Genomic DNA, 26,705 nt, shown 5'->3' on the forward strand with positions numbered 1-26,705 from the left:
CGTCACTGTCTTTAAACTTGATAAGCCACCGTATTGTCATGATGACCCTCCACAAATGACTTCAAAATCTGAATTGTCGGCAAACAAGGTTATGTTGAGTGTTTGGTGGGATTGGAAGGGAATTGTCCATTATGACCTGCTGTAACCTGACGAAACCATCAATTCGGTCCTGTACTGTGCACAACTCGACCGTTTGAGAAGCAATCCAGAAAAAGCGACCAGAATTGGCCAACAGAAAGGGAGTCGTGTTCCACCATGACAATGCGCGGCCACACACATCTTTGACGACTCGGAACAAATTGACGGAACTTGGTTGGGAAGTTTTGATACATCCACCGCATAGTTCAGACCTTGCACTGTCTACCATTTGTTTCAGTCTCTACAAAACTCTCTTGATGGTAAAAAAATTGGTCGACCGAAGCGCCGCTGAATATCACTTGGCCACGTTTTTCGACGATAAACCACAGAAGTTCTACAACGATGGAATTATGAAGCTACCCGAAAAATGGCAAAAGGTCATAGGTAATAATGGTCTATATGTACTTGATCAAAATTGATTTTCATTAAAGAATTTTTTGTTTAAAAATGTGCCATGGCTATATATATATATATATACTGAGAGAGAGAGACGTTGTTAAACTTACGGGAATTAGATTTCTGGGCTTTCAACATCTAAGGGCATATTATCCCGTCATGCATGAGGGATGACGTCTCTCGGCGATCACATTATCCGAGAAAAGGGAAGGAAGAAAGGATTGAGGAGGGAAGGAAGCGGCCTGGAACCTAAATATTAGGTACCATCCCGGCATTTACCTGGTGTGACTGAGGAAAACCCATGAAAACCTCACTCAGGATGGCTGGCCTGAAAAAGCTTTTCACACTTTTTCGACCGAGTGCCCCACTGGGAATCGGACCCGGGATCGCTCGCAAGGCTAAGCTATTAAACTTGTTAACAAAACACAACTGAAATTTTTATTCCAATAAATCATTACTATGGTTCATTAATATTTACTCTAACCAAATCATCACTTACTTGTGATTTACTCCAATCAATTATTATACGGTACTTATTGGTTCCTTCAAGTTTAACGCCCCTTTTCAGTACTGAGGCTATATAAGTCGTGGACCTATTAAGGTGAAATCCGAATCATTGTAATGCATTCACAGGGTGTCTACTCAAATTCCAAAATGAAATTTCGTGACCTTTTCTTTCTCAAACTATAAGATTTAGTAACATTCTGAAGAGGGTATTTGGGTGCGAATTGGGCCAAATTTTCATGCATGCGATAGAAATGTGCTTTGCTTGCGATTTGGTAGGGTCTAAAGCCGCAAATAGGCATTTCTGGTGGCGAATTTTGACATTTCATAGAACAAAAGTTTCCAGTCTATACCATATTTCTCTAGATTTAAAAAAAACCGTGACCTAAAAGCTAAATTTCGTTTTTTTTTTTTTTCATGACCGTTTTCTGATTTCGCGACTTTTTCATGATTTTTGTGACCGGTAGACACCCTGATTCACATTTCCTTAATGCTCTTCCACCGGGAATCGATCGATCACCACTATAACCAACGCCGAGGGCTATCGACTTATCGAAGCAAAATTTTCAACTGTTTTGTTGTTAACGAAGCTTAATAGTGGTTTTTCCTAAGAATGTACTAATGATGATGAGGTAAATTAATAATAGATGTGCTTAAGTGGGGTTCTTCAGTTCATTTAGTAAACAACAATACTCATATTTGCACTTGAAAAACTTTTTGATTGTAAGGAATAGTCATCTATGAAACAATACAAACAAACATAACTGAGTTATACGAGGTGTATTCAAAAAGACAGAAATTTTTAAATAGCAGGCGAATAGTTGTAGGTGGCGTGCTCCGGCTACCGTGCGGTACACATAGCGGTATATCTTGGTAAAAGATTGCTTTTTGCTAGGTTCCGATCTATGGGTTAGTTGTCGAGTAACAACACATTGAGTGACTACGTGGATAAGATGCTCGTTGGATTAGTGAAAAGCAACAATGAAGGATTGGACGAGCAGAGCTTCTGTGTGAAATTTTGAATAAAATTGGGAAAAGCTTTCCTCTTAATCAAGCATAGGATGACTGCATGAACCGAACGCACTGCTATGATTGATTGATTTAAGCGTTTTACGGAGGGCAGAAGTTCAGTTGCCGAAGGTGCAAGGGCTGGACGACACTCCACATCACTAGATTATCAAACATCTGAGATTGTGTGCGCTGTAATTAGTGAAAATTGTCATTTAACAGTTTGCACGGCTGCTGAAGACGTTAGTTAAGTACAGAATCTTGCCATCAAATTCCGAGTTAAAAATGTGCAAATTGTCTGAGTGAAAAACATTGCACATTCTCCGAACTTGGCCCAACAGGCCTTTTTCTACTTCCCAAACTTCAAACCACTTTCAAAGGACACCGTTCTCAGTCCACAGAGGAAATTCAGGAAAATGTGATGACAGTACTGCACGCCTGCAGATGTTCGAAAATTGAAAGAAACAACATCAACGGTATACTAACAGTAGAGGGGAGTACTTTGAAATAGACATATTGTTTGTATAATGAGCAATAAAACAAGAACAGCAAAAGTCCGGTCTTTTTTTGAACACACCTCGTATATCGAAAATACACTCATAAAAATAATTACTTACTTTCATAAAAAATGAATCATTCCAACCGTTGACGAGATCGTTCGCTCTCAAATCCTTCCACGTTATGAAGTTATGAAATGGCTTCTTTGTATCTCGGTCCCACGTAATGAAACTCGATCTTTGAGTACAAATTCCAAGACAAGTGATTTGTGCCGCAGACAGGTTTCCATCTACAAAATGAATGTCAAAAAAAGGCTTACGAATTTCGCGACTGTGAAATTGAAACGCATTATAAAAACACCAAAAGGATATACAATGTTTTAAATTACTTCATATGCAATAAGTGCCAGTAGTTCGAAAACAATGGTTCCTCAAAATAAAATGAAATTAAATTTCTAGTTTTACGTCCACGATTATGCCTTTTGCGTACAGGTTTACTTTTGGCGCACCACTAGAAAGAAATTATAATTCTTACACTAATTTCCTTTATATTGTCCCCTAAAAGGTTTCCACTGGGCGACATGAAAATATCTCACTTGGCATAGAAAAAATTCAAGGGGGCCACCAGAAGTTATTGTTGAAAAATTACAATTATTTTGCGATTTGCGTACAACTACAGCTCCCGAATGTGTAGTATAAAAACTACAGTGCAAAAACACAAAACAACCTGTGCTAGGTGTGCACTAAAAAGCACGAATGCTATCTAACCGGATCAGGGTGGGAAGAAGATGGTAAGCCCGCGCGGTAGCGCGTACGAAGGGAGCAGGTGCGTCAGCGATGATGGGTATGCGCGCAAATTAGGGTACTGGAAAGAAGTGGGTTTTGGCAATGATACATGTTTCAATAGCACTTGTCACAGTTTCATACTAGTAACACTTCACCTGTAAACAGAAGATACAGGTTCATACACTGTGTAGAAATATGACACCGGTGGAGATTAGCATCTAATACAGAAATTTTTCATATGCACTCACTTATTTTATCTGTCGTAAAGCACTTGTACTGATTCTACACTAGTAACCTTACACTTGTAAACCTAAAACACAGCTGTATTTGTATTTATTTCTCTTGCCTGCAGAAATTTGTTCCTTACAAACATGTCTTTTCATGCAAAGTATTGAATTTTAACTGAAAATCTTCCAAAATGTGGTGTGCCAAAACTACACTTGCACCCCTTTTTTGGCCAATGATGAATGATTAATGAACAGTAATGAAAAACTCATGGAGTGAGAATGTGGGAGGAAACGACGAGACTCCGAGGAGATCCACGATCATAAGGTTGTCCACAACAAATATGGTTCCTCAAAATCTTTGAAATCTTTCAGGTTTACGTCCCATAGTTGTGACGCTAAAGGAGACGATGATCAGAATAAATGAAATGGTGAAGGTTGGAAGAAAATTGAAATATCTATCCATTCATCCATCCATCAATGGATAGTGAACACAGTGATTCAAGCAAGTGAATGCTGATGAAATAATTGGTGGAATGAGAAATTGGAAGGAAATATGAGTACTCTGAGAAAACCCACAGACACGTCCACCACAAACTTACTTGACCGGGGATCGAACAAGGAGGGGCGCGGTAATTTTGGCACCAGTAGTTTTGACACGGTTTTTTTGGCACCAAGAAACGAAGCAAACGGACATTTTGGCACCATTTATAATAGAAGTACAGAAAATGTGAGAAAATATTCTGAATGTAATAGATATTTAAATTCTCATGTTATTAACTAGGACTGTTCCAGCGCGACGAATCAAACCAGTGACGAATGTACAGTCAGCGACAAAATTTCTTTCTCTTCTGTAAAATTTATTTGCCTATAACTTTGGAATTGATGGACTGATTTGAGAAGTTTTCTGTAATTTATGGAAAACTGTATCTTCTTTGAGTTGCTGAAGACTGCACTATGTTCACTGCACTGGGTTTGTATTTTACTTTCAAGTGCAAAGAGTAACAGCTGATTCGAACCATGGAAATTGAAGTACAGAGAGAAAAAAAAAAAATAGAAAATATTCTGGATATAACAGATATTTACGTTCACATGTTAATGACTAGAACTGTATCAGCACGAATAATGAAACCAGCGACGAATGTACCAGTAAAAGATAATATTGGCAGCTTCATCAGATATTCAAAATTTTGTCGCTGACTGTACATTCGTCACTGGTTTGATTCGTCGCGCTGGAGCAGAGTATTTTCTCACATTTTCTGTACTTCTATTATAAATGGTGTCAAAATTACCGTGTCAAAACTACTGGTGCCAAAATTTCCGCCTTTCGAACAAGGAACCCTCACGCACCAGAGTTGAATGGTCTACTACTGAGCCTTTTTGTAATTCAAGTGTATCATAAATAGGGCCTAAATATATACGCCTACATGGTATTAGTTCTCTATTTGCCTCCTTTGATCAGTTAAGAACTGCAATAATTCTCTACTCGCCAAAAATATCTAAACCAACCCCGGTAATCACAAACGGGTTGCACACGTATGTGCCCATATTTTTATTAGTTTATTGCTCATGCTTTGACATGGAGGTGATAAAACGTATTGCGTGAGCTCGTGATCAATAACTTTCCTGTAGGCCCTAATTCTGTGTAGAAGCTAGCCCTATTCTATAAAAATTAATGCTTTAAATTTTAAGTTTATTTTCAGATTTGAGGAAAATGGGCCTTTTTCCAATATTTATTACAGTACATTTGATGTGAATGTAGTTGTAATTATGCTACCATTCTTCAACCATGTGTGAAATCCTGAGAGTTTAGGAGGAACCAGGCCTGTAGCCAGCCCAAAAATGTAGGGAGGGGGCTCGGCTGAAATTAGGGGGGGCCCGATGCAACCATATTTTAGTTCATTTGCCAGTCTACCGTGAAAATTTTGCCCATGGTTATGCCGGTTAGGCTAAAGGAGACGGTGATGATGAGTAATGAATGAAATGGTGGAATGAAGAAAGTGGGAGGAAACGGGAGAACCCCGAGAAAACCAACGCACACGGTGTTTGCCCACCACAAATATAAATAATGACTTCACAAAACTATGAAGATAGAATATAAATAATGTATGACACAACCATACTCTTATTTGAGCAAAATGATAATAACCTCAATAGCATTACAGGAATCGTTATAGAAATCTGACGCATGTCATATACTCTTTAGTTAACAGATGTAACCTTAAGATTATGGAGAAAAATATTCCAGCAATTGAATTCTTTTCTTTGCTTACGAAGCATCATCCTCTCAAAAAAAGGGGGACACGCGGAAATACATAGGAACAAACCATGGTTCGGCCAGGAATGCATTAAACTAGCAGAGAAGAGAAAACAGACAAAATTACGCTGGCTACAAAATCCTAATGAAATAACTACACAACATTTCGTAGACATCAGGCAGGAAACTTCCAAACTTTTAGAACTAAGAAACGCGATTTTTTGAAAGCTAAAATTAAGGAACTTGAAGATAATACTTGTAGTAAGAATAAAAAACATTCAGGACATATATAAGGGATCAACGAATTTAAGAAAGACTATCAATCTCATTCTTATATATTAAAGAGAACTGACGGAACAGTTCTCACTGATACAGACAGCATTTTAAATAGATAGAAAGATTTCTTTGGCGGTTTGCTTAACACGCAGCAAAAAATTAAGGTGCGTGGAGAAAGGGAGATACACACCGCAGAACCCTATATTCCAGAACCCAACCGAATATAAGTAGAAATCGCTATAAAGAAATGAAAGAAACACAAATCTCTGGGTGTAGACTAGGGATGCACGCGAGATGAGACGAGACGAGAAATGGAAAAGTCTCGTCTCGTCTCGCAGCCTCAAATGTTGGTCTCGTCTCGCAAATGTGAAGTCTCGTCTCGCGTCTCGCATAAAATTTTGAGTCTCGTCTCGCGCGAGACTTTCTCGCATGGTCTCGCAATCTCGCATATATTCTGGTCAAAATTTTGCAATGTGTTATTCTATGGCTGTTAATGAATGATGATGTGATATTCTGTTCGAAGGCAGGTATTTGACCTAAAAGTCCCTTGGCAAGCTGAATCCTTGGTGGTTTGCCATTGCTTTCCATGGGATGAATGTTCATAACATTCTAAGGAGACGGAACCTAAAGTTCAACATGGTATCCGAACTTGTGTCCCCTCCGCTTCAAATTAAAAGAAAAGTTGTGCTGGAATTTGATTCCTGGACCATTAATTTTCGTCAAATTAACCCTTTCCGGTACCCGGCTTTTTGGGCTATTTTTTAGACTTTCAGTCAAGCAGCTACTGCATCGTCACTATTTATCCTAGGATCATGGTTCATACCTCTTTCTCTTCAGAATGAAGCTGGCTTTCAAATGGTACCACTTGCATGATCATACCATATACCAGAAGCGGGAAAAATGATGTCAAAGGAACAATTACGGATAGAATTTTTTTCTCGCACTTTGGGCCCCTCTGGAGCGGCCCTGTGTGAACGTGCCCATCTAAAAAATCTGATAAATAGTACTTGGTATACTAAATGTGTGTGCCAAACTTCAAGTTTCTATCTTGAATAGTATGGGCGGAAGAAATTTTATCAGGAATTCCCACCATGCCCCAAATTACCGTAATACACCATGATCTCAGGTAAAAAATTTCCTGAGACATCCCTAATTACCCTAGGGTCATGTTTCGCCCATCATTCTCTTCAGCTTAGAACTGCCTTTCAGGCGGTATGACTCACATGTCTCCATCATGTATCTAAGGCGGGAAAATCCCAAAAAAGGGATTTTTTGGGTCTAAATATAATTTTTTTCAACTTTTAGCCCCTCTGGAGCCCCCTGTTTTAACACAGAGATATGAAAAATCTGATAAATACTACTAGGTGGGCTGAATGTTTATGCACAATTCCAATTTTCCAGGTGCAAAAGTAAGCCCGCCAATATATATATATATATATATATATATATATATATATATATATATATATATATATATATATACCGACAATGTCCCATATTCCCGTATACAGAGGGAAATTTTTAAACATTCCCTGAGACATCCCTAATTACCCTAGGATCATTGTTTGCACATCATTCTCTTCAGAATAGAACTGCCTTTCAGGCGGTACCATTCACTTGTCTCCATCATGTATCTAAGGCGAGAAAATCCTGTAAAAAGGGATTTTTTGGTAAAAATTTCCCTTTTTCAACGTTTAGCCCCTTTGTACCCCCATGTTTTAACACAGAAGTACGAAAAGAAATCTCGTAAATACTCCTCGGTGGACTGAATGTTTGTGCACAATTTCAATCTTCTAGGTGCAAAAATAAGCCCGCAAAAAATAATACCGAAAATGTCCAAAATTCCCTTATACAGAAGTATATTTTCATAAAAATTCCCTGACACTTCCCTAATTACCCTAGGGTCATGTGTCGCACATCATTCTCTTCAGAATAGAACTGCCTTTCAGGCGGTACCATTCACTTATCTCCATCATGTATCTAAGGCGAGAAAATCCTGTGAAAGGTATTTTTTGGTAAAAATTTCCCTTTTTCAACGTTTAGCCCCTTTGTACCCCCATGTTTTAACACAGAAGTACGAAAAGAAATCTCGTAAATACTCCTCGGTGGACTGAATGTTTGTGCACAATTTCAATCTTCTAGGTGCAAAAATAAGCCCGCAAAAAATAATACCGAAAATGTCCAAAATTCCCTTATACAGAAGTATATTTTCATAAAAATTCCCTGACACTTCCCTAATTACCCTAGGGTCATGTGTCGCACATCATTCTCTTCAGAATAGAACTGCCTTTCAGGCGGTACCATTCACTTATCTCCATCATGTATCTAAGGCGAGAAAATCCTGTGAAAGGTATTTTTTGGTAAAAATTTCCCTTTTTCAACGTTTAGCCCCTTTGTACCCCCATGTTTTAACACAGAAGTACGAAAAGAAATCTCGTAAATACTCCTCGGTGGACTGAATGTTTGTGCAAAATTTCAATCTTCTACGTGTAAAAATAAGCCCGCCAAAAAATAATGAGCATAGACCGGCCCCGCAATATTAAAAGAAAATATATATTTTAGAATTATGACGTCATCACCTCCTATGTCTCGACGCAGGAAGGTGTGAAACCATACGTAAGGTCTTCTACAATGCCTCTGGACATGAAAAAAAAAAAAAAAAAACGGACGAAAAAGCTCAAATAGGAGAGTTATAACGCAATGTACCATGAAACATCCCGTATGGTACAGATTGTACCATGGGATCCCCAAAGGGTTAATAGGATAATTTACAGCAAAACCAGCATAAATTGTTGCTAGATCCAACATTGTTTTCCAGCTTAGTGGTCTCCAGCAATATTTGGCTCTTCTAAAATATCGTCGCCACTATCAGTATTTATATGTTTTGGTCGTTTCCTTGAAGGGTGATTTTCCATTATAAAGATGTTTTTATACCGCCAAAAGCGCTTGTAGACAACAAAAGAACTCCTCACAACACAATACGACCCAATTCTTTTGGTTCGTTCGCGCTTGTAGCAATGTTGCATTATCGCATTTTATCAACTTTCGCTTTCAACTTATATAGTGTTGCCAGATCTAGAAAATAAAATTACTGACAGATATAGGGCCATTCCTACCATCTCGCATCAAACCTATAGGGCCATCCTACCAAACCAGTGTTTGAATTAAACTTCCAAACTAGAGGGGGATGTTTTTGATAAATATATAGAAAGAAAATACTTATTCCATGTAAAAAATATCATGTTATTTCTGCGAGACGGACCCGGGATAAACTTTGACGAGAGGGGATTTCCCCACCATCCCCCAACATAAATCGCTAGTAGTAATGTGAAAAAGACAGAAACAACAGAAATATCACATTTTGCAGCAATAGGGAGTCTTATTCGCTTTTCAGACCAAAAAACAGAAGTTCATGTATTCGTGCGCGCCCGCGTGTATGTGTTTGTGTCGCAAAATAAAGTCCTAAATCGATGTTGTAATAAATTTCCAATTTACAAAGCTTTTCTTTTTTAATGATGTTTAGAAACTAAAGAAGGATTTAATACTGAAAATCAACCTTGAATAATAATAAATCTCATAAAATGTCTATTGCCCCAATCACTTTTTTGTTCCTGGAGGCATTAACGCTCAACTTAGAAAATTCAATAAATATAAAATCACTAAATATATAATTACATGTAATTCATAAATGTTGCGAGACTGCGAGAAGTCTCGCGAGACTTCTCGTGCGAGACTTAACTGAGTCTCGTCTCGCGTCTCGTCTCGCATGGTTTAGTCTCGTCTCGCGTCTCGCATAAAATTTTCAGTCTCGTCTTCGTCGTCAGACGAGACTTCTCGGGTCTCGCGTGTATCCCTAGTGTAGACGAAACTCCGGCTGAGTTAATTTTAGCTGGAGGCGAGAAATTGTGGAACAAGATACAAAACTCATCCTCCTTATCTGGAACAAGGAAGAATTGCCATAAGAGTGTAAAGAATCAATCATTGTTCCAATCCACAAGAAAGGCGACAAAACTGACTGTAATAATTATCGAGGTATCTCTCTTCTGTCAGCATCCTATAAAAACCTTTCAAACATTCTATTAGTAAGATTGACCCCATAGGCAGATTAAATTATTGGGGATTATCAGTGCGGATTTAGACGAAATCGATCAACCATCGATCAGATATTTACCATTAGCCAAATACTCGAAAAGAAGTGGGAATACAATACCCCGGTTCATCAACTATTTATTGATTTTAGAAAGGCTTACGACTCGGTTAGGAGAGAAACATTGTACAACGTTCTTACAGAATTTGGAATACCGGAAAAGCTAATTAGGTTAATGAAGGCATGTTTAAATGAATCCCAAAGTAAAGTCCGGACAGGAAAATTTTTGTCCACGAGCTTTCACGTCGAGAATGGCCCGAAACAAGAAGATGCGTTGTCGTCATTATTATTCAACTTTGTCCTGGAATACGCTATAAGGAAAATCAAAGATAGCAACCAGGGCCTAGAGTTGAACGCTGTTCACCAGGTTATGGCGTACGCTGATGATGTAAATTTAATAGGGGATGATAGGAGAACAATAGAAAGAAATGCAGAGGTCTTATTAGACGCTTCAGGGACATGGGTTTAGAAGTAAATGCAGAGAAAACTAAATTCATGGAAGTGCGTCGGGACTGTAATACGGCAAATTAAGAAAGCGTTAAAATATTAAATAATACTTTTGATAAAGTGGATACTTTCAAATATCTAGGATCAATATTAACAAACGAAAATCATTAGCACGAAGAAATTAAATGTTGAATAAAAACAGGAATTTGTGTTATTATTCAGTTCAAAATCTCTTGTCGTCGCGAATTTTGTCGAGGAATTTGAAGCTTAAAATATATAAAACGGTAATTATGCCTGTTGTTCTGTATGGTTTCGAAACATGGTCGCTTACTCTGAGGGAAGAACATAGACTGAAAGTATTTGAGAACAAGATCCTGAGACGAATATTCGGACACAAGAGGAACGGGAATGGGGAACATAATTTATACGGATTACCAAACATTGTTAAGGTCATCAAGTCTAGGAGGCTTAGGTGGGTAGATCATGTAGCTAGAATCAGGGGTGGACTGGTTATGTAAAAAGGGCGCGGTCACATACTCTGGGAGGGCGCCGTCCATCTGAGGCTTTCGCTTGTATAGAATGCCCTCTCCTAATAAAAGAAAGTGCCGGGGGCTTCCCTCGGAAAATTAGTACACAAGAAACAACAAAAGATTAACTAGCTATTGCAGTTAATCACGATAGAATTATACAAATTCAATATTTTCATAAACAAACAAAGAGACTTTGAGTACTAAATACGAGGCGTGTTTTTTAAGTAAGGTCCGTTTTGTTGTAGACAGTAGTAGTTCGCACGCATACCCAACTAGCGTGTGTGTCGTGTACCGGCATGCCTCGGGAACAACTGTGCTCAGTTTCAACTCTGTAGCTGACCTGTACGGTTGTGTTCTGTGCTTTCACAATGTTTAAGACTATCAAGTCGCCCGCCGCGCGTGAGGCTCGCTTAGTGATACGGTTTTCGTCAGCAAGTAACCTGTCTGCTGCAGAAATTCATCGACAGATTTGCGAAGTGTACGGTGATACTGTTATGAGTGCAAGCAAAGTGCGTAAGTGGGTACGAGAATTCAAAAATGGCCGTGACAACGTCCATGATGAGGACCGCTCCGGTCGCCCTTCTTCGATTACAGACGATTTGGTGGCTTCAGTTGAAGCGAGGGTTCGTGAGAACAGGCGGTTCACAATAACAGGTCTCTCAAACGAATTTCCTGACGTGTCGGGATCAATGCTTTACAAAATTGTTTCTGAACACCTAAAGTTTAGGAAACTGTGCTCCCGTTGGGTCCCGAAACTTCTAAAGAGGACCACAAAAACCAAAGATTTGAGAGTGCCATGAAGTTCTTGACTCGTTATCATGAAGAAGGTGACGGCTTCTTGAGTCAGATCGTAACTGGAGACGAAACATGGGTTTCGCATATCACTTCCGAATAGAAGAAAAAGAGCATGGAATGGAGACACACACACTCGCCTGTAAAGATGAAGGTCAAACAGACTGTCCCAGCGCAAAATCATGGAGTCGGTGTTTTGGAATAGGCATGGTGTTTTGTTGGTCGACTTCATGCAACGAGGAACCACTATCAATGCAGAAGCATACTGCCAAATCCTGTGAAAGCTACGCAGAGCGATTCAAAACAAACAACGCGGCATGCTGATCAAGGGCATTGTTCTTCTCCATGACAATGCAAGACCTCACACTGCAGGTCAGACCTGCGATTTGTTGGACACTTTTGGCTGGGAAGTTTTAGACCACTCACTCTATAGTCCTGATCTTGCGCCGAGCGATTACCATCTGTTTCTCCACCTCAAACAACACCTCAGTGGCAACCGTTACAATGATGACGACGATGTGAAAACGGCAGTGAACTCTTGGTTATCGGAGCAGGCGGCAAGTTTTTATGAAGAGGGTATTTTGAAATTGGTTGAGAGGTATGATAAGTGCTCGAACAAACTTGGCAACTATGTCGAAAAATAGAGTAAAGTATGTACTTTCTTAAAATACATTTACTTTTTTTAAATAACCTTTCGTTGTGTACTTATGTTCAAACGGCCTTACTTAAAAAACACGCCTCGTATATGAGGCCTATATAAATCTGCACACTTTAACTGAGACTACAAAAATCACACCAGTTGTTTAAATTCTTCGGCTACATTTGTTAACAGCCTAATTATAACTGAAGATTTGAGTTAAGTTTGGGGCTTATGCTATTTTTCATACTTCTGTCCTTTTAAAGCTATGTTCATCATAACATTAACTTATTTTTCATCTATTTTTAAAACCGTTAATAAAAAGTATACATGAAACATTTACTACAAATTAACAAAAGTAAGTTTAGAATTATATACCTACCTAGCGAAAAAAGTAATTGAAAAACAAAACTGGAAAATGAAAGTAAAGTCACTGCTTTATGCTTGAAGGAGCCTTCGCATCTCCTTGCTTTTCTCACACATTTTGTCAATAATATTGTTGTCTATTTTGGTCAAAATGTCTCTTTCTGAGTTCATCAAGAACAATGAGTCCAGATGTTCATATGTAAGTCTTGAACGGAGTCTTGTTTTTATGTAACGCCACTAGCGCCTCTAACGGCGGGAGTGGGAGGGAGAGACATGTAAAAATGATCCTAAATGACCGAGATTAGAGTCAATTCAATATATTTCGAAGTCGCTGAGATCATTAATTTTACCACCAAAGCCTAAAACAGAAAGGGCAAGGCCGTAGGCCGAGTAAAGACGGGATCTGGGGGCGGAGAAGTGGGTGTGGGAGGGTTGATATATAAAAATCATCCAAAATGACCGATATTAGAGTCAAATCTATAAATTTCAGGGTCCATAAGATCATTATAATGACATTCCCAAAGCCAAAAACAGAAAGAACGAGGCCGCAGGCCGAACAAATACTGGGATTTGGGGCGGAGCGTGGGGTTGGTAAGGGTGATATGTAAAAATCGTCCAAAATGTCCGATATTAGAGTCAAATCTATATATTTAGGGGTAAATCTAATATCATTAATAGCATTCCCACGCCGAAAACAGAAAGAGCGAGGCCGCAGGCCGAGCAAATACCGGGGTCTGGGGTGGAGCCCTAGCTGGCCAAAGGCTAGCGAATTTATAAAATAATTATGTAGCTTCGTTTTTTTTAAAAAAAAATGTGTTCAGAGAGGAAACTGTGCGCCTTCCCGAGGCTAAGACGGGTCTTAGCCCCTCCCGAGGGGGGCGCAAAAGCACTGATGCGAGGAGGGCGCAGCGGCCATCTGGCCGGTATTTGATTATGGCCAGTCCACCCCTGGCTAGAATGGAAGAAAGTAGAAACGCTTTCAAAGTCTTGACTGGAAGACCAATCGGAAAATGACCATTAGAAAGACCAAGGCGCAGATAGGACAATATTAAGAGTGATCTCGCAGAAATAGACATACAAAGTAGAAACTGGATCCACTTGGCTAAGGATAGAAGTCAGTGGAGAGCTTTTGTGAACGCGGCATTGAACATCCGGGTTCCATAAGCCATAGAATTAGTTAGTTTACGAAGCATGAGTAGATGCCTAGGCTGATAATACAAATAGATGAAATGTGCATTTACTGGAAAGATGGGTTCTACTGACATTAGATAGTGTATATACTCTTCGTATGCTAGGGCCTAGGCGAGAGGAGGAGATAAGATTTCACATCAGGTTACTTCACACACAATCGCACACCTTCATTTTCATTAAAAATGGAAAAGCCAAGAGAAACCAATTTCATCTCACTTTCCTTTGTGGCAGTCGGACACAAATCATCACACTTTTCTGCAAAAATCACTTTTCAATCCGGATTATTGAAAGAGCCTCCAGTTCCAATGTTGAGGGGACATCTCCCCGGAATTTGTGCCCGTACCTACAGCTGAGACAACTTTCCAGCATGAGGAGAAAGGCATATCCTCCTCTGGCATTTATTGCAATTTGTACCCAAGTAGCGGAAGTGGAATTAATACATATTGATGAGACTAATAAATGCACTACAGCACGAAGTTCAGTTTGAGATACTACAGAATACAACTCTTTGTAAAAAAAAAAAAAAAAAAAAAAAAAAATCATCTTAAATTCCTTTGTGGCAGTCGGGCACAAATCATCATACTTATCCTAAAAAGCACTTTTCACGTCAGATTATTGGGGGGAGACATGTCCCCCTCGTCCCCCCGGGATTTACGCCAGTGGTAGTTACCATATATTTGATATGAAATTAATAGGTGAGCTCAATGCTGTAGGCAAGTGGGTTTTAGAGGGTTGTAATAATATTGACATTGATTACCTCTGAAATTATTCAAGAACATTTTAGCAGTAATTCGTTACGCGTTTACAACATCAGATTCCCTATGGTGTAACATCCGGATTAGGGAAAGCATTTAATGGGTTTTATGAAGTTCGGAGTCGCCACTGAAATGAAAACGAAAGGAAATCTTTAAGTTTTACGTCTCACAATTATGTCCAGCGGCGCAAATCTGTCTTCAACATTGGGGGAGCGGGGATAAGAGCTGTGTTCAAAATATTTATGAAGTTGAAAAACAATGCTGTGGAATATCAAGGGAGCAGAGTTGTTTTCAACATTGTAAGACGGGCAGATTTGAGGCTTATTCTTGGGGAATATCAATTTCATTTCACTTTCCTTTGTGGCAAACGGACACAAATCATCACATTTCTCCCCCAAAAAACACATTTCAAATCGAATTATTAGGGAGGACAGTCCCTCCAGATCCAAGATTGGAGGGAACATGTCCACTTCATGCTCCCGGGATTTGCGCCAGTTGTTATGCCGGCTAGGCTAAAGGACACGGTGATGAAGTGTGCATGAAATTGTGGAATGAAATGAATGAAATTGTGGAATGAAGAAAGTGCGAGGAAACAGGAGAACCCCGAGAAAATCCACGCACACAGTGTTTGTCTACCACAAAGCTTAGGCCCTACTTGGCGCGAGCTGAGTTCAAACCAAGGACCCTATGCATCAGAGGTTGAACGCTCTACTATTGAGCCATCGAAAGTATCTTAAGTATTTTAATTTGATCTGAAACCTGCAAGGCAAAAAGAGGAATTTTTAACCAAGAAAAAATTATTATAACTGAATATTTCACGAATTTAATTTGGAATAGTATAGATTCTACTCGTACAGCACAAAGTAAAAACAAAATAATAATAATAATAATAATAATAATAATAATAATAATAATAATAATAATAATAATAATAATCAAAAGAGAATTGTACACTAATAGAGAAGAAAATATCTAACACTACAAATACACTAATTCTAATACAAATACACTACAAATACAAAAAATATAAATTAATATGATCTACTTTCTTTTATTGTTTTTTCAGTATTCATAGGGCATTTTGATAGCCTATTTGTCCAGGCCCGTATGTGAGGAGGAAATAAATGCTGAGGGGATAGAAGAAAAAGACACCAAACATGAAAAAAAATAGATCTTTGAGTTTTGCGCCGTGTGGGGTAAAGGAGACACCGATGATGAGAAATGAATAAAATGGTGGAATGAAGATAGTGGAAGAAAACGCGAGAATCCCGAGAAGACCCACGCACACGGTGTGTGTTTACCACAAAGTTCACTTGGTGCAAGCTGGGATCGAACCAGACACCCCACGCTCCAGAGGTGAACACTCTACCACTGAGCCACCGCAACCCCAAAAGGCATCAAGAAAGACCACCAAACTGTTTATGTAAGTATTTATTAATGATGCCGGTAACAGAGGAACTGAAAATGACAAATACAATTATGAAAGGAAAGCGTAGAACCACATACTCCTATTCTTGTATAAGAGTAAAACGCAAAATGTAAGATGGAATTGAAACTGACAGAATATGAACTCTATTCTGAATATTCCCTTGCGTCTTTTATCATGTTTGGCCCCCTCGCAAATTGAATATCATTTGATATTGCAACGAGCAATTCTCTTGTGACTACGCCACTGATCCCAGCAGGGCCTAAAATTCAACGAAATCACAGCTCCACACTGGTAAAAATTTTATATAGTATAGAAAAGCTAGTTTAGTCAGCATTTGTTTTGACATATAATCAGTGTTCTGTCCAGTACATCATGTTTACCTGCGACTAAAAATATTATTATTATTATTATTATTATTATTATTATTATTATTATTATTATTATTATTATTATTATTATTATTATTATTAGAGAGGAAACACCTTGGCATATTTCTTCCTCGTTGGCAGCAACACGGTCGCATTACTAGGTGAAAGTCAGATGGTGCGAGGGTGTTTCCTCTAGACGTTTCTCCCATTGTGCGCTTGTTTCAATGGAGGCACAACCAACCCCTGTTTCTATGTCAAATTTTGCAGATGACCCCCGTTGGAGATATTCACGATACGCCACTGGTGTCGCTGCTATTTTTATTGCATTCTACACACACGATTTGGCAGTTCAATTGCTTGTTTGACGGTTCTATGTGCATTATTAGCTGAGATAAAGCCCTGCTACGGGTAGTCAGATACAAGTCTGCAACAACGCTTCTAGCGGCTAAATGGGAAAGGATATGACAAAGTTTGTCCTGTAAAAGTTGCCTTACATTTAATGTCCTTTCGAACGATTCCAACAGTTATACCACTTTCCATATAATAATAAATAGACCTAATGTCCAACACCCAGCAAAATGGAAAATTGAATACCCTATGCTGCTTGTAGGCACAAAGTACCGGTAAATCAACTAGTTGAGAACCATGTGTCAGCAGGAGCGTCATTTACGTAGAGCAGGAGGGGGCAATTGCCCCCCAAGCGTTTGAGGAATACATATACTTTCATCAGTTGTTTACTAATATACTAGTACAAAACGTAAGTCTTATGTCAGTGGTGCTCTTGCCCCCCCTCACCAAACGAAGTCTGAAATGACGCCCCTGTGTGTCAGGTGTCGTGTCTGCAGGCATAAAGACGAACTAAAGGAACATTGGCTTACCTTTTGTTTCTTTATTTCCTTCCTCTGTTCCATTTTCGTTATTGTTTCTAAAGTAATGAAATTACTTTACCAAAGACAACGTCACCAAACAGCGACCACTGTTCTATAGACAAAAGAATTAACCCCGGCCGGCTAGCGAGATTTTTTCCCATGAAACTTACGAACGGATAATATTTACTGGGTTATGATTGGTTGTTGAGAGTCTACGGTACTTCGGCTAAATTTTTGGCGTTTATTGATGTGTTATCTCTGGTAGTAGACCTACATATTTCTATAACGGATTCAAAGGATCGTGTAATATTTATCCACAAAACACATTTCATTATATTGGAAAAGAGTAATGTCCTATTGAAACAACAGATAGTTGCATATTTTAAAACTATATCAATGCAACCGAAAACGTTTGAAAACTAAACATAGTTAAAAAGTTCCTTCACCTCAAAATTGGCAATGTTTTTTTCCTGCCATCTAGGAGATATCTATTCGTATTAATTCTGGCTTAATGTCATATACTGGCAGTCATATGGAATTGAGTAACCCATTGCATAATGAACGTATTGAATTAGTAAGACTTAGTTTGACACACTAAACGCATTTAAATACATAATCCGAGAAAAGTAAGGTACTCAAATTAATACCACTCCACACTTTAAGAATTACAGTTCCACAAAGTGTGGAGTACTCCACTCAATTTTAGGGCCTGGATCCCAGACAACATATTGATCTTTTTAAGTACTGAGCACTGCAATATATTCGTGCTCTCCAAAAAAAAAATAAGTAACCACCGACCACGGGGTCGGTAGTACAACTAGGGTGTTCAAAAAGTCTTGCTGTAAAAACAAAAAGTTTCCTTTTGATGCCATGATAGGAAAGCGACGAACACACTGCACGAACTTATGGTTAATACACTTACAAGACATTTGAGACCATCTATACACAACGTATTAAGTGCTAGTGCTTTAAATTTTACGGTTATTTTAATATTTAACAGAAAAGATTACATTTTCCAATATTTACAACGGATACATTTTATGTGAATGGTGACAAATTTATGCTGCCATCTATTGAGCATAACTTTTACTACAACAGTCGCAAGATAAAATATCCTTACTAAGGATGTGAAATCCTAGGACAATCGAGGAAGAATTCTTCTCCACTAAATATTACTCAAAATTTCTCCCATTAATAACTTACAGTGGGTGAATATGGTGCCATTATTGTCGGAAGTCTGCAAAGATGACATTAATTCGTGCGTTATTAACATGTATTTCATATGAAATTAAAGGTGCACTCAGTGTGGTACAGAAAGGGATTTTCGGAAATGAATTAAAATGAAATCTTTAGTTTTACGTCACACGTTTATGCCGGTTTGGCTAAAGGAGACGGTGATGATGAGAAATGAATGAAATGGTGGAATGAAGGAAGTGGGAGGAAACTGGAGAACTCCGAAAAAAATGAAATGAAATCTTTGAGTTTTACGCCCCACGGTTATGCCGGTTAGGCTAAAGGAGACGGTGATAATGAGAAATGAGTGAAATGGTGGAATGAAGAAAGTGGGAGGAAACGGGAGAACCCCGAGAAAACCCACGCACACGGTGTTTGTCCACCACAAAGTTCACTTGGCGGGGGCTGGGATCGAACCCGGGACCCCAAGCACCAGAGGTGAACGCTCTACCACTGAGCCACCGCGGCCCCCTGGAGAACTCCGAGAAAATCCACGAGCACGGTGTTTGTCTACCACAAAATCCACACGACGCGACCTGGGATCGAACCAGGGACCCCAAACACCGGAGGTGAACGCACTACCACTGAGCCACCGCGCCCCCCAACGGGTTTTCGGAGTTAACAGCTTTGAGCAAGATAAGTAAAAATGATAAACTTATATCCTCTCTCTCTCTCTCTCTCTATATATATATATATATATATATATATATATATATATATATATATAGTGGCGGATCCAGGACACGATGAAGGGGGGAGGGCTAAACCATAGTTTGCAGCTTTATCCAGTGTAAAGTAGGATTGAAGCCCATTTTATCCAATGTATACCTGGGCGTCAAGGGGAGGGTTATTCATTGTATCATGATTGAAATATTAGTGATTTCTTTTGAAGTCATCACAACAGTGTTTGGTCCAAATCATTTAAAATTATTCATAGTCTATATCTTTATACATGAAAGAAGTCCTGAGTGACTGACCAACCCGCAGAAGGTTAAAACTTGAAATTTTGACCGTACATAGGAACTGTGATGTTAAGTACCAGTAAGGAAGAATTTCTGGAAATTCGGCGAGGAAGGGAGAAATGGGAGTGCGTTTTTTCTTCTCTTCTGGCGAATATATCAAAAAATGGTGAAATACGTGTCGTTTTTTTTTTTTTATGGAAAGTTGATACACCAAATTTCATGTCTCTACCCTTCCGTGATTCGGAGACAGGGCGCAGCCACGAGGAGGCATCGGGATCCGGACCCCCCAAAACTTCCTATGGAGTCTCTGGCATGTAAAACTTGGGACGGACATCAAAGAAAGTTATTTAAAGGGTAGTACTTAGCCCAACCTGTTTATTATCTTCGATTTCATTTGTCACCTTTCTGCTAACCTTCACGGGCTCCCTATAAGGTATATCAAGAACTGTTATAATCGTTTCACAGCCTGAATATTATATTCCAAATAAATATAATTATTATTTATACGTTATTCTATCGTTAGTAAATAAATTAAATTAGAATAAAATATGGAATATTTTGTACTTCAAAATATTGGGGGACGCATCTCTCTCGTCGCCCCCCCCCCCCCGCCAGAGACGCCCATGCATTTGTACACTTTCTCAATGAAAGATATGCTACATGTTTAACAGGAAAAGCATTGACGCAGTATGAAAATTTGATCTTACACTTCATCTGTACTCTTTTTCTTACAAAAACAGCCTAGTTGTATCATCTTTTCGGTTGCAGAATAATACCCGTTCCATGCTACATAGAAGTAGTGAATTGTAGTATTGGTTCCCGTTCAACCGTGGACATCTTCCAACAAAAATTTCTGAGTGTGCGCCTGTTTGCAGTATGGCTGTTTTCTTCTTTCTGTATACAAAGGAAATCGTCTTGAGTGAGTGAATGACTGATTAAGCCTAGGCCAAACCGCTTAAGATAGAAAATAAAAATTTTGACAGTGTTAGACAAGAATGCATCCCTAAAAGACTGAGACGTTCTTTTAGGAATAGTAGTCCTTCACAAGCCACTGTCTACCGCTGGTTTGCAGAGTTCAGGAGGGGACGGTTCTCTCAAGGGGACGATTGATGAAGATCGTTCTGCTCCGCCCAAAATAGCAACTACAGATGTTAAGAGAAGATCCTAGATGCGCATATGCCCAGATCCCGCACTCTCTCAACATTGGATTGGCAGCAGTTATAGATAGGGACGTGAAGTTTTCGTTTTATTTTATTCCTGAAATCGGTGTTATTTTTCGCGATTTAATACAAACAAATAAGGGTTATTCGCTTTATTCTGTAATGGTTTTGAAAAGAAAGTATATTGTAAACATACAGAAAGTGGTCTGTGAAAGCTAATTAAAGTAAAATGTAATTTTAAAATTAAACGAATAGTTTTAAATTTTGATATCATAATTTAAAAGAATAAATTATATTTTTGGACCTACCATCTGAGAAAAAAATGCCTCGATATCCCTCCTAAACTTGGGTTTATCTAATGTATGATTTGAATACATATATCGATTAAAACCACACTGCAATATTTCTTATTTTCTTCACTTCAAAAAAAAAAAAAAAAAAAAAAAAAAATCACAATATACGTAAAACGCAATTCATAGCATAGTGTTTCTTAACATTTTCTTCACTTCAGAAAAATCACAAAATACTTATTTAAGGCGCAATTTATATCATTATCAACACACACTTTCACTTAAGGTGATTCAATCGCTGCCCCACAAATAGCATTGGTAGGAAAGCGGAAAAAAATCAGCCCGTGAACTTATTAACTACATTGTGTAGATCCTTGAAATTTTGTACAAATATTTTCCTTGCACTTTAAGTTGTAAAGTCAGGATTTTTCGAAATACGACCTTCAAAGGAGATAAAGGATTTCTTCAGCTTTTGTTAGATATCCGATGTGTTAGGTGTAGAACCTTCAAATTTTGTTTAAGTGTCCTGCTTTCACCATACACTTTATATAAGATACTCCTTTGCGAAATACGGTCCCTAAGGCGGAATAACGGGCCTTCAATTATTTTTCACCATTGGCCAGATATAAGAAAATATTAGATATAGCGTTTTGAAATTTGTATATATATCTTTACACTCTGTCTGTAGATAAGGCAACATTTTGCAAAATGCACTCCTCGGGGGATACGGAGGCTTCAATGATTGTTCGCTAGATCTCCGAAACTATTAAGTGTGAAATCTTGAAATTTTGTATACATGTTTTTCTTACATTCTAAGCTGTAAATAAGACTTTTTTTTTTTTTTTTTTTTTGTGGCCACATTGGGTAAAGGGAAACTTGATTTTTTTTTCTTTTCAGTTGTTCAGATCTCAGGAACTATTAGGTGTAGAACTCAGAAATTTGGTATATGAATATTTCCCATGCACTCTGGGAAATAAGGAAGGTTTACAGGTCAGAAGGGGGTCTTGAACATTTTCTCGACTTTTGCTAGATCTTCGAAACTCTTGGGCACAAGAACTTGAAATTTTGTACAAATGTTTTCCTTGAATCTTGGCCGAGAGTGATGTAGAGTGTAACGAAATGGCTCTCTTACAGGGAAGAGGGACTTAAATCTTTTCTTCAACTTCTATCAACTCTTTGGAACTCTTGGGCCAGTAGCGTAACGCAAGAATGTTGCCCCCCGCAGGATTATTTTTGGCCCCTCTTTCCATGCCCATAAACTTCCCACCATATTATGTCCCTGTAGAAGACAATGGTTAATAAATCCACGGAATATAATAAAATTACAATTAAAGTTAATACTCGCCGAAAAAGGCAAAAATTATTTTTCCTGAACCTTCGAGTGTTAAGATGATTTTTTAAACTGATGTTGCTAGAATGGATGAATTGTCACCCAGAGCATATTTTCCTTTTCTAAAGTAAATAATGTTCAGGGAAATGGATATTCCGTATTCAGCTCACTTTTTGTAACCTACAGTTCTTGACATTTGCTTCGCGGTGGGCCCCCAAACCCTGAAGGCCTCCCCGCACTGCAGGCCCTGCGTGCCCCTCAGTTATGCCACTCGGCGTAGAACTTGAAATGCACAAATTGGCTAATTGAATCTGCGGCTGAGAATAGGATAGAGTTTAACAAAGAGTACGCTTAAAGTGGGGATGCAGGCAGGCCCGTGCTGGCCCACCGGGACGTGTCCTGGTGCGCCCTCCGAAGCTTCACAGTATAAATAAAGCTACAAGTTTTTAGTAATAAATTCTTCCAGTTTTATTGGTAAAGAACCCGTGAAAGGCGCAGTGCGCCCTTTACATTAGACGCCCTTGCAAGACCATATCAAAGATGGACGATTTTATTCACTCTTCTGTATACTACAGTCCTATGCATACGGTTACTATTGGTAAAGAGCCCGGGAAAGATACAGTGCACCCTTTGCATAAGGCGCCCTACGAAACATCACATTATAGATAAGTGGTTTTAGTTGTTCTGTATACCAGGTTTGTATAATAAACTCAAATAGTGGCTGTTAATAAAGAACCTCTGAAGGGTACAAGGCGCCCTGCGCATTATCACATAGACATATATATATATATATATATATATATATATATATATATATATATATATATATATATATATATATATATTTTAATTTATTCTTCTGGATACCAGTTTTGTGTTATATAAATTCATACAGTTGTTACTGGTGGAGATCAGGTAAAGAGTATAATCACTTACAAAAATAACTATAAAATTATGTAACTATAAAGCGAAACAATGTGATACATCTAGAATAGTTCGGATAGTCAAACGTACGATGCATTCGTGAAATACTACATTGACACTAGTCTCTTATTTACGATTTTTACGGCATCGAGACTTTCACAGTCCATATATGCATATTGATTGTTTCTGTGTGATTGAAAGCAGTGTTTGGATAATCAGCACCTATTGTATTTCTATATTAATTTCTGTGAAATGTGGTCTTCCTGTCACCACAGCATGGCGAGTCCTTAGGTTGTGGATCGAGGAGAAGGCCTCTAGATATAGAGGTTAGCTGCGAAGATACTGAATAAGCAGTCGCGGACAGACGACAAGGAGTGATCCTCCAGCTTGGGGATTTGGTATGTTGCGAGCAACCTCATCCTGCAAAAAAAGACGTTCAGATACGGTATATTCGCAGAATTGTCGGATTAGAAATGATAACTTGGCATGAACTCAGCAAAGTAAAATCGACATGAGATTTGGAACATGGAATATAAGAAGTCTCTATAGGGCAGCGGCGTTAAATTTTGTAAGGAATGAGTTTAGAAATAGACGATGGACCTAGTGGGATATCAGGAATTTAGATGAGAAGGAAATGGATGAGTCAAGTCGGGAAATTTTACGTTCTTTTAAGGGGAACGAATTAAACATTACCAACTAGGAACAGGGTTATCCGTTCACAAACGAATAATATTAGCAATTACATGGATTGAACTTGTTAATGATAGATTTTCTTTTAGTTCTCTTAAGGGTCGGTGGTGTAATATTTTGTTTTAAATGCACATGCCCCAACATAAAATAAGGATGAAGATAAAAAAAAGGGCAGTTTTTTACGAAAGAATAGAACGCGTATTTGATCATCTCCCGCAATAACATGAAAATTCTGTTAGATGGTTTCAATTCGAAAGTAGGACGAGAGGGTATTTTCAAACCGATTATAGGGAATAAATGTCTGCATAAGAAAGGTTGTGACAGCGGCATTAGACTCGTGAACTTTGCAACATCCAGACCTTATCGTGAAAATTGCAAAATTCCCACATCGCGACATTCATAAATATACTTGGATTTCATCAGATGGAAAAGCACATAATCAAACTGATCACGTTTTAGTACACAGAAGAAAACAGTCTAGCACAACTAATGTTCGATCGTTCAGAGGAGCTGATTGTTATACTGATTACGACCTTGTAGCAGCTATACTAAGAGAGAGAAACTACCGTTGAATAAAGGAAATATTCAATATTTGAAAACGGAGCGGTTTAATTTAAAGAAATTTGAGGAGAGTCAGGCAAGAGGGGAGCCAGATTAAAGTGTCAAATAGATTCTCGATTTTAGAAGGTTCGGAGTGCAATAGTGGTCAGGTGGTTGAAATTAGAGATAACATTAAAATTTCAGCAAAAGAAAAATTGGGGCACGCAGAGATACGTAGGAACAAACCTTGATTCAACCAGGAATGCACTAACGTAGCAGAGAAGAGAAAATAAAAGAAACAGCGTTGGTTAAAAAAAAATGGAACGAAATAACTACATAAAATTTCATTGTCGTCTGGCGGAAAACTTCCAATATTTTTAGAACAAAGGAACGCAATTTTTGAAAGCTAAAACTAATTAACTTGAAGATAATAATAAAAACAAAAACAGTCGGGACATGTATAAGTGGATCAACGAATTTAAGAAAGCATATCAACCTCGTGCTTATATATTAAAGAAAGCCACGGTACAGTTCTCACTGATAAGGACAGCATAGATGGAAAGATTTCTTTGACTATTTGCTTAACATATAGCCAAAAACTTATGTTCGTGGAGAAAGGGAAATACACACAGCATAACCATATATTCCAGAACCTAACCACACTGAAACAGAAATCACTAGTAGAAAACTAAAGAAACACACCTCTCCGGGTGTAGACGAAATTCTGGCTGACTTAATTTTAGGTGGAGGGGGAAAATTGTACAGCAATATACACAAACTCATTCTCCTTATCTGGAACAAGGAGGATTTACCACAAGAGTGAAAAGAATCAATCACTGTTTCAGTTCAGAAGAAAAGCAACAAAACTGATTGTTATAATTATTGAGGCATTTCTCTTCCGTCAACATCTAATAAATCCTCTTAAACATTCTATTAGAAAGATTGCCTCCATACGCAGATGAAATTATTGGAGATTATCAGAGCGGATTTAGGTAAAATCAATCAACTATCGACCAGATATTTACCATTCGACTAATACTTGAAAAGAAATGGGAATACAATATCCTGACACATCAGTTATTGATTTTAGACTCGGGTAGGAGGGAAGCATTGAACAACATCCTTACACAATTTGGAATGCAGAAAAAGTTAGATTAATTAAGATACTTTTAAATGAATCTCAAAGTAAGCTTCGAATAGAGAAATTCTCGTTCACGAGCTTTCACGTTGAGTATGGCCTAAAACAAGGAGACGCGTTGTCGCCATTATTATTTAACTTTGTTTTGAGAACACTATAAGGAAAATCAAAGACAGCAATCAGATCCTAGAGCTGAATTGTATTTACCAGGTTGTGGCGTATGCTGATTATGTAAATTTAATAGGGGATGATAGAACAATAAATGGGAATGCAGAAATCTTAATTAACGCTTGATATGGGCTTAGAAATAAATGCAGAGAAAACTAAATACATGGAAGTTTGTCGGGATCGTAAAAGTGGATACTTTCAAATATCTAGAATCATTATTAACAGACCGAAACCATAATCACTAATAAATTTGACGTCAACTGAAAGCAGGGATTTCGTGTTATTATTAAGTTAAAAATCTTATGTTGTCGCGAATTCTGTTGAGGAATTTGCAGCTTAAAATATAAAACGATAATAATGCCTGTTGTGCTGCAAGGTTGCGAAACATGGTCACTGACTCTGGGGGAATTCGCAGCTGAAAGTATTTGAAAACAAGATTCGGACTCCAAGAGGAACAGGTTGAGTGGAGTTGATTTTGAGTTTAACTTCCCGTTCAGCAGCGAGGCTATATGAGACCTGGACCTATTGATTAACGGGGAATCCGAACCACATGATACAAGAGGAACGGGAATGAGGAATGGCGGAAACTTCATAACGAGGAAGTGCATAATTTATACGTTTACCAAACATTGTTAGGGTCATCAAGTCTTGTA

General features: G+C 38.3%; 1 protein-coding gene across 4 annotated transcripts in view; it reads right to left on the bottom strand.

Moving 5' to 3' along the window:
* The window catches only part of LOC145690776 (glycerol kinase 5-like), a 156,066-nt gene that overhangs the window by 63,909 nt on the left and 65,452 nt on the right, over positions 1–26,705 (bottom strand). For all 4 annotated transcript variants that reach the window (XM_081766026.1, XM_081766027.1, XM_081766024.1 and 1 more), the window contains exon 4: positions 2,664–2,833. In XM_081766026.1, coding sequence (XP_081622152.1) covers positions 2,664–2,833 — 170 coding nt within the window. The remainder of the gene's footprint in view (positions 1–2,663; positions 2,834–26,705) is intronic.

This window comes from Thermobia domestica, chromosome 7 (genome assembly GCF_964235325.1).
Source record: "Thermobia domestica chromosome 7, izTheDome1.hap1.1, whole genome shotgun sequence".
Lineage (NCBI taxonomy): Eukaryota > Metazoa > Arthropoda > Insecta > Zygentoma > Lepismatidae > Thermobia > Thermobia domestica.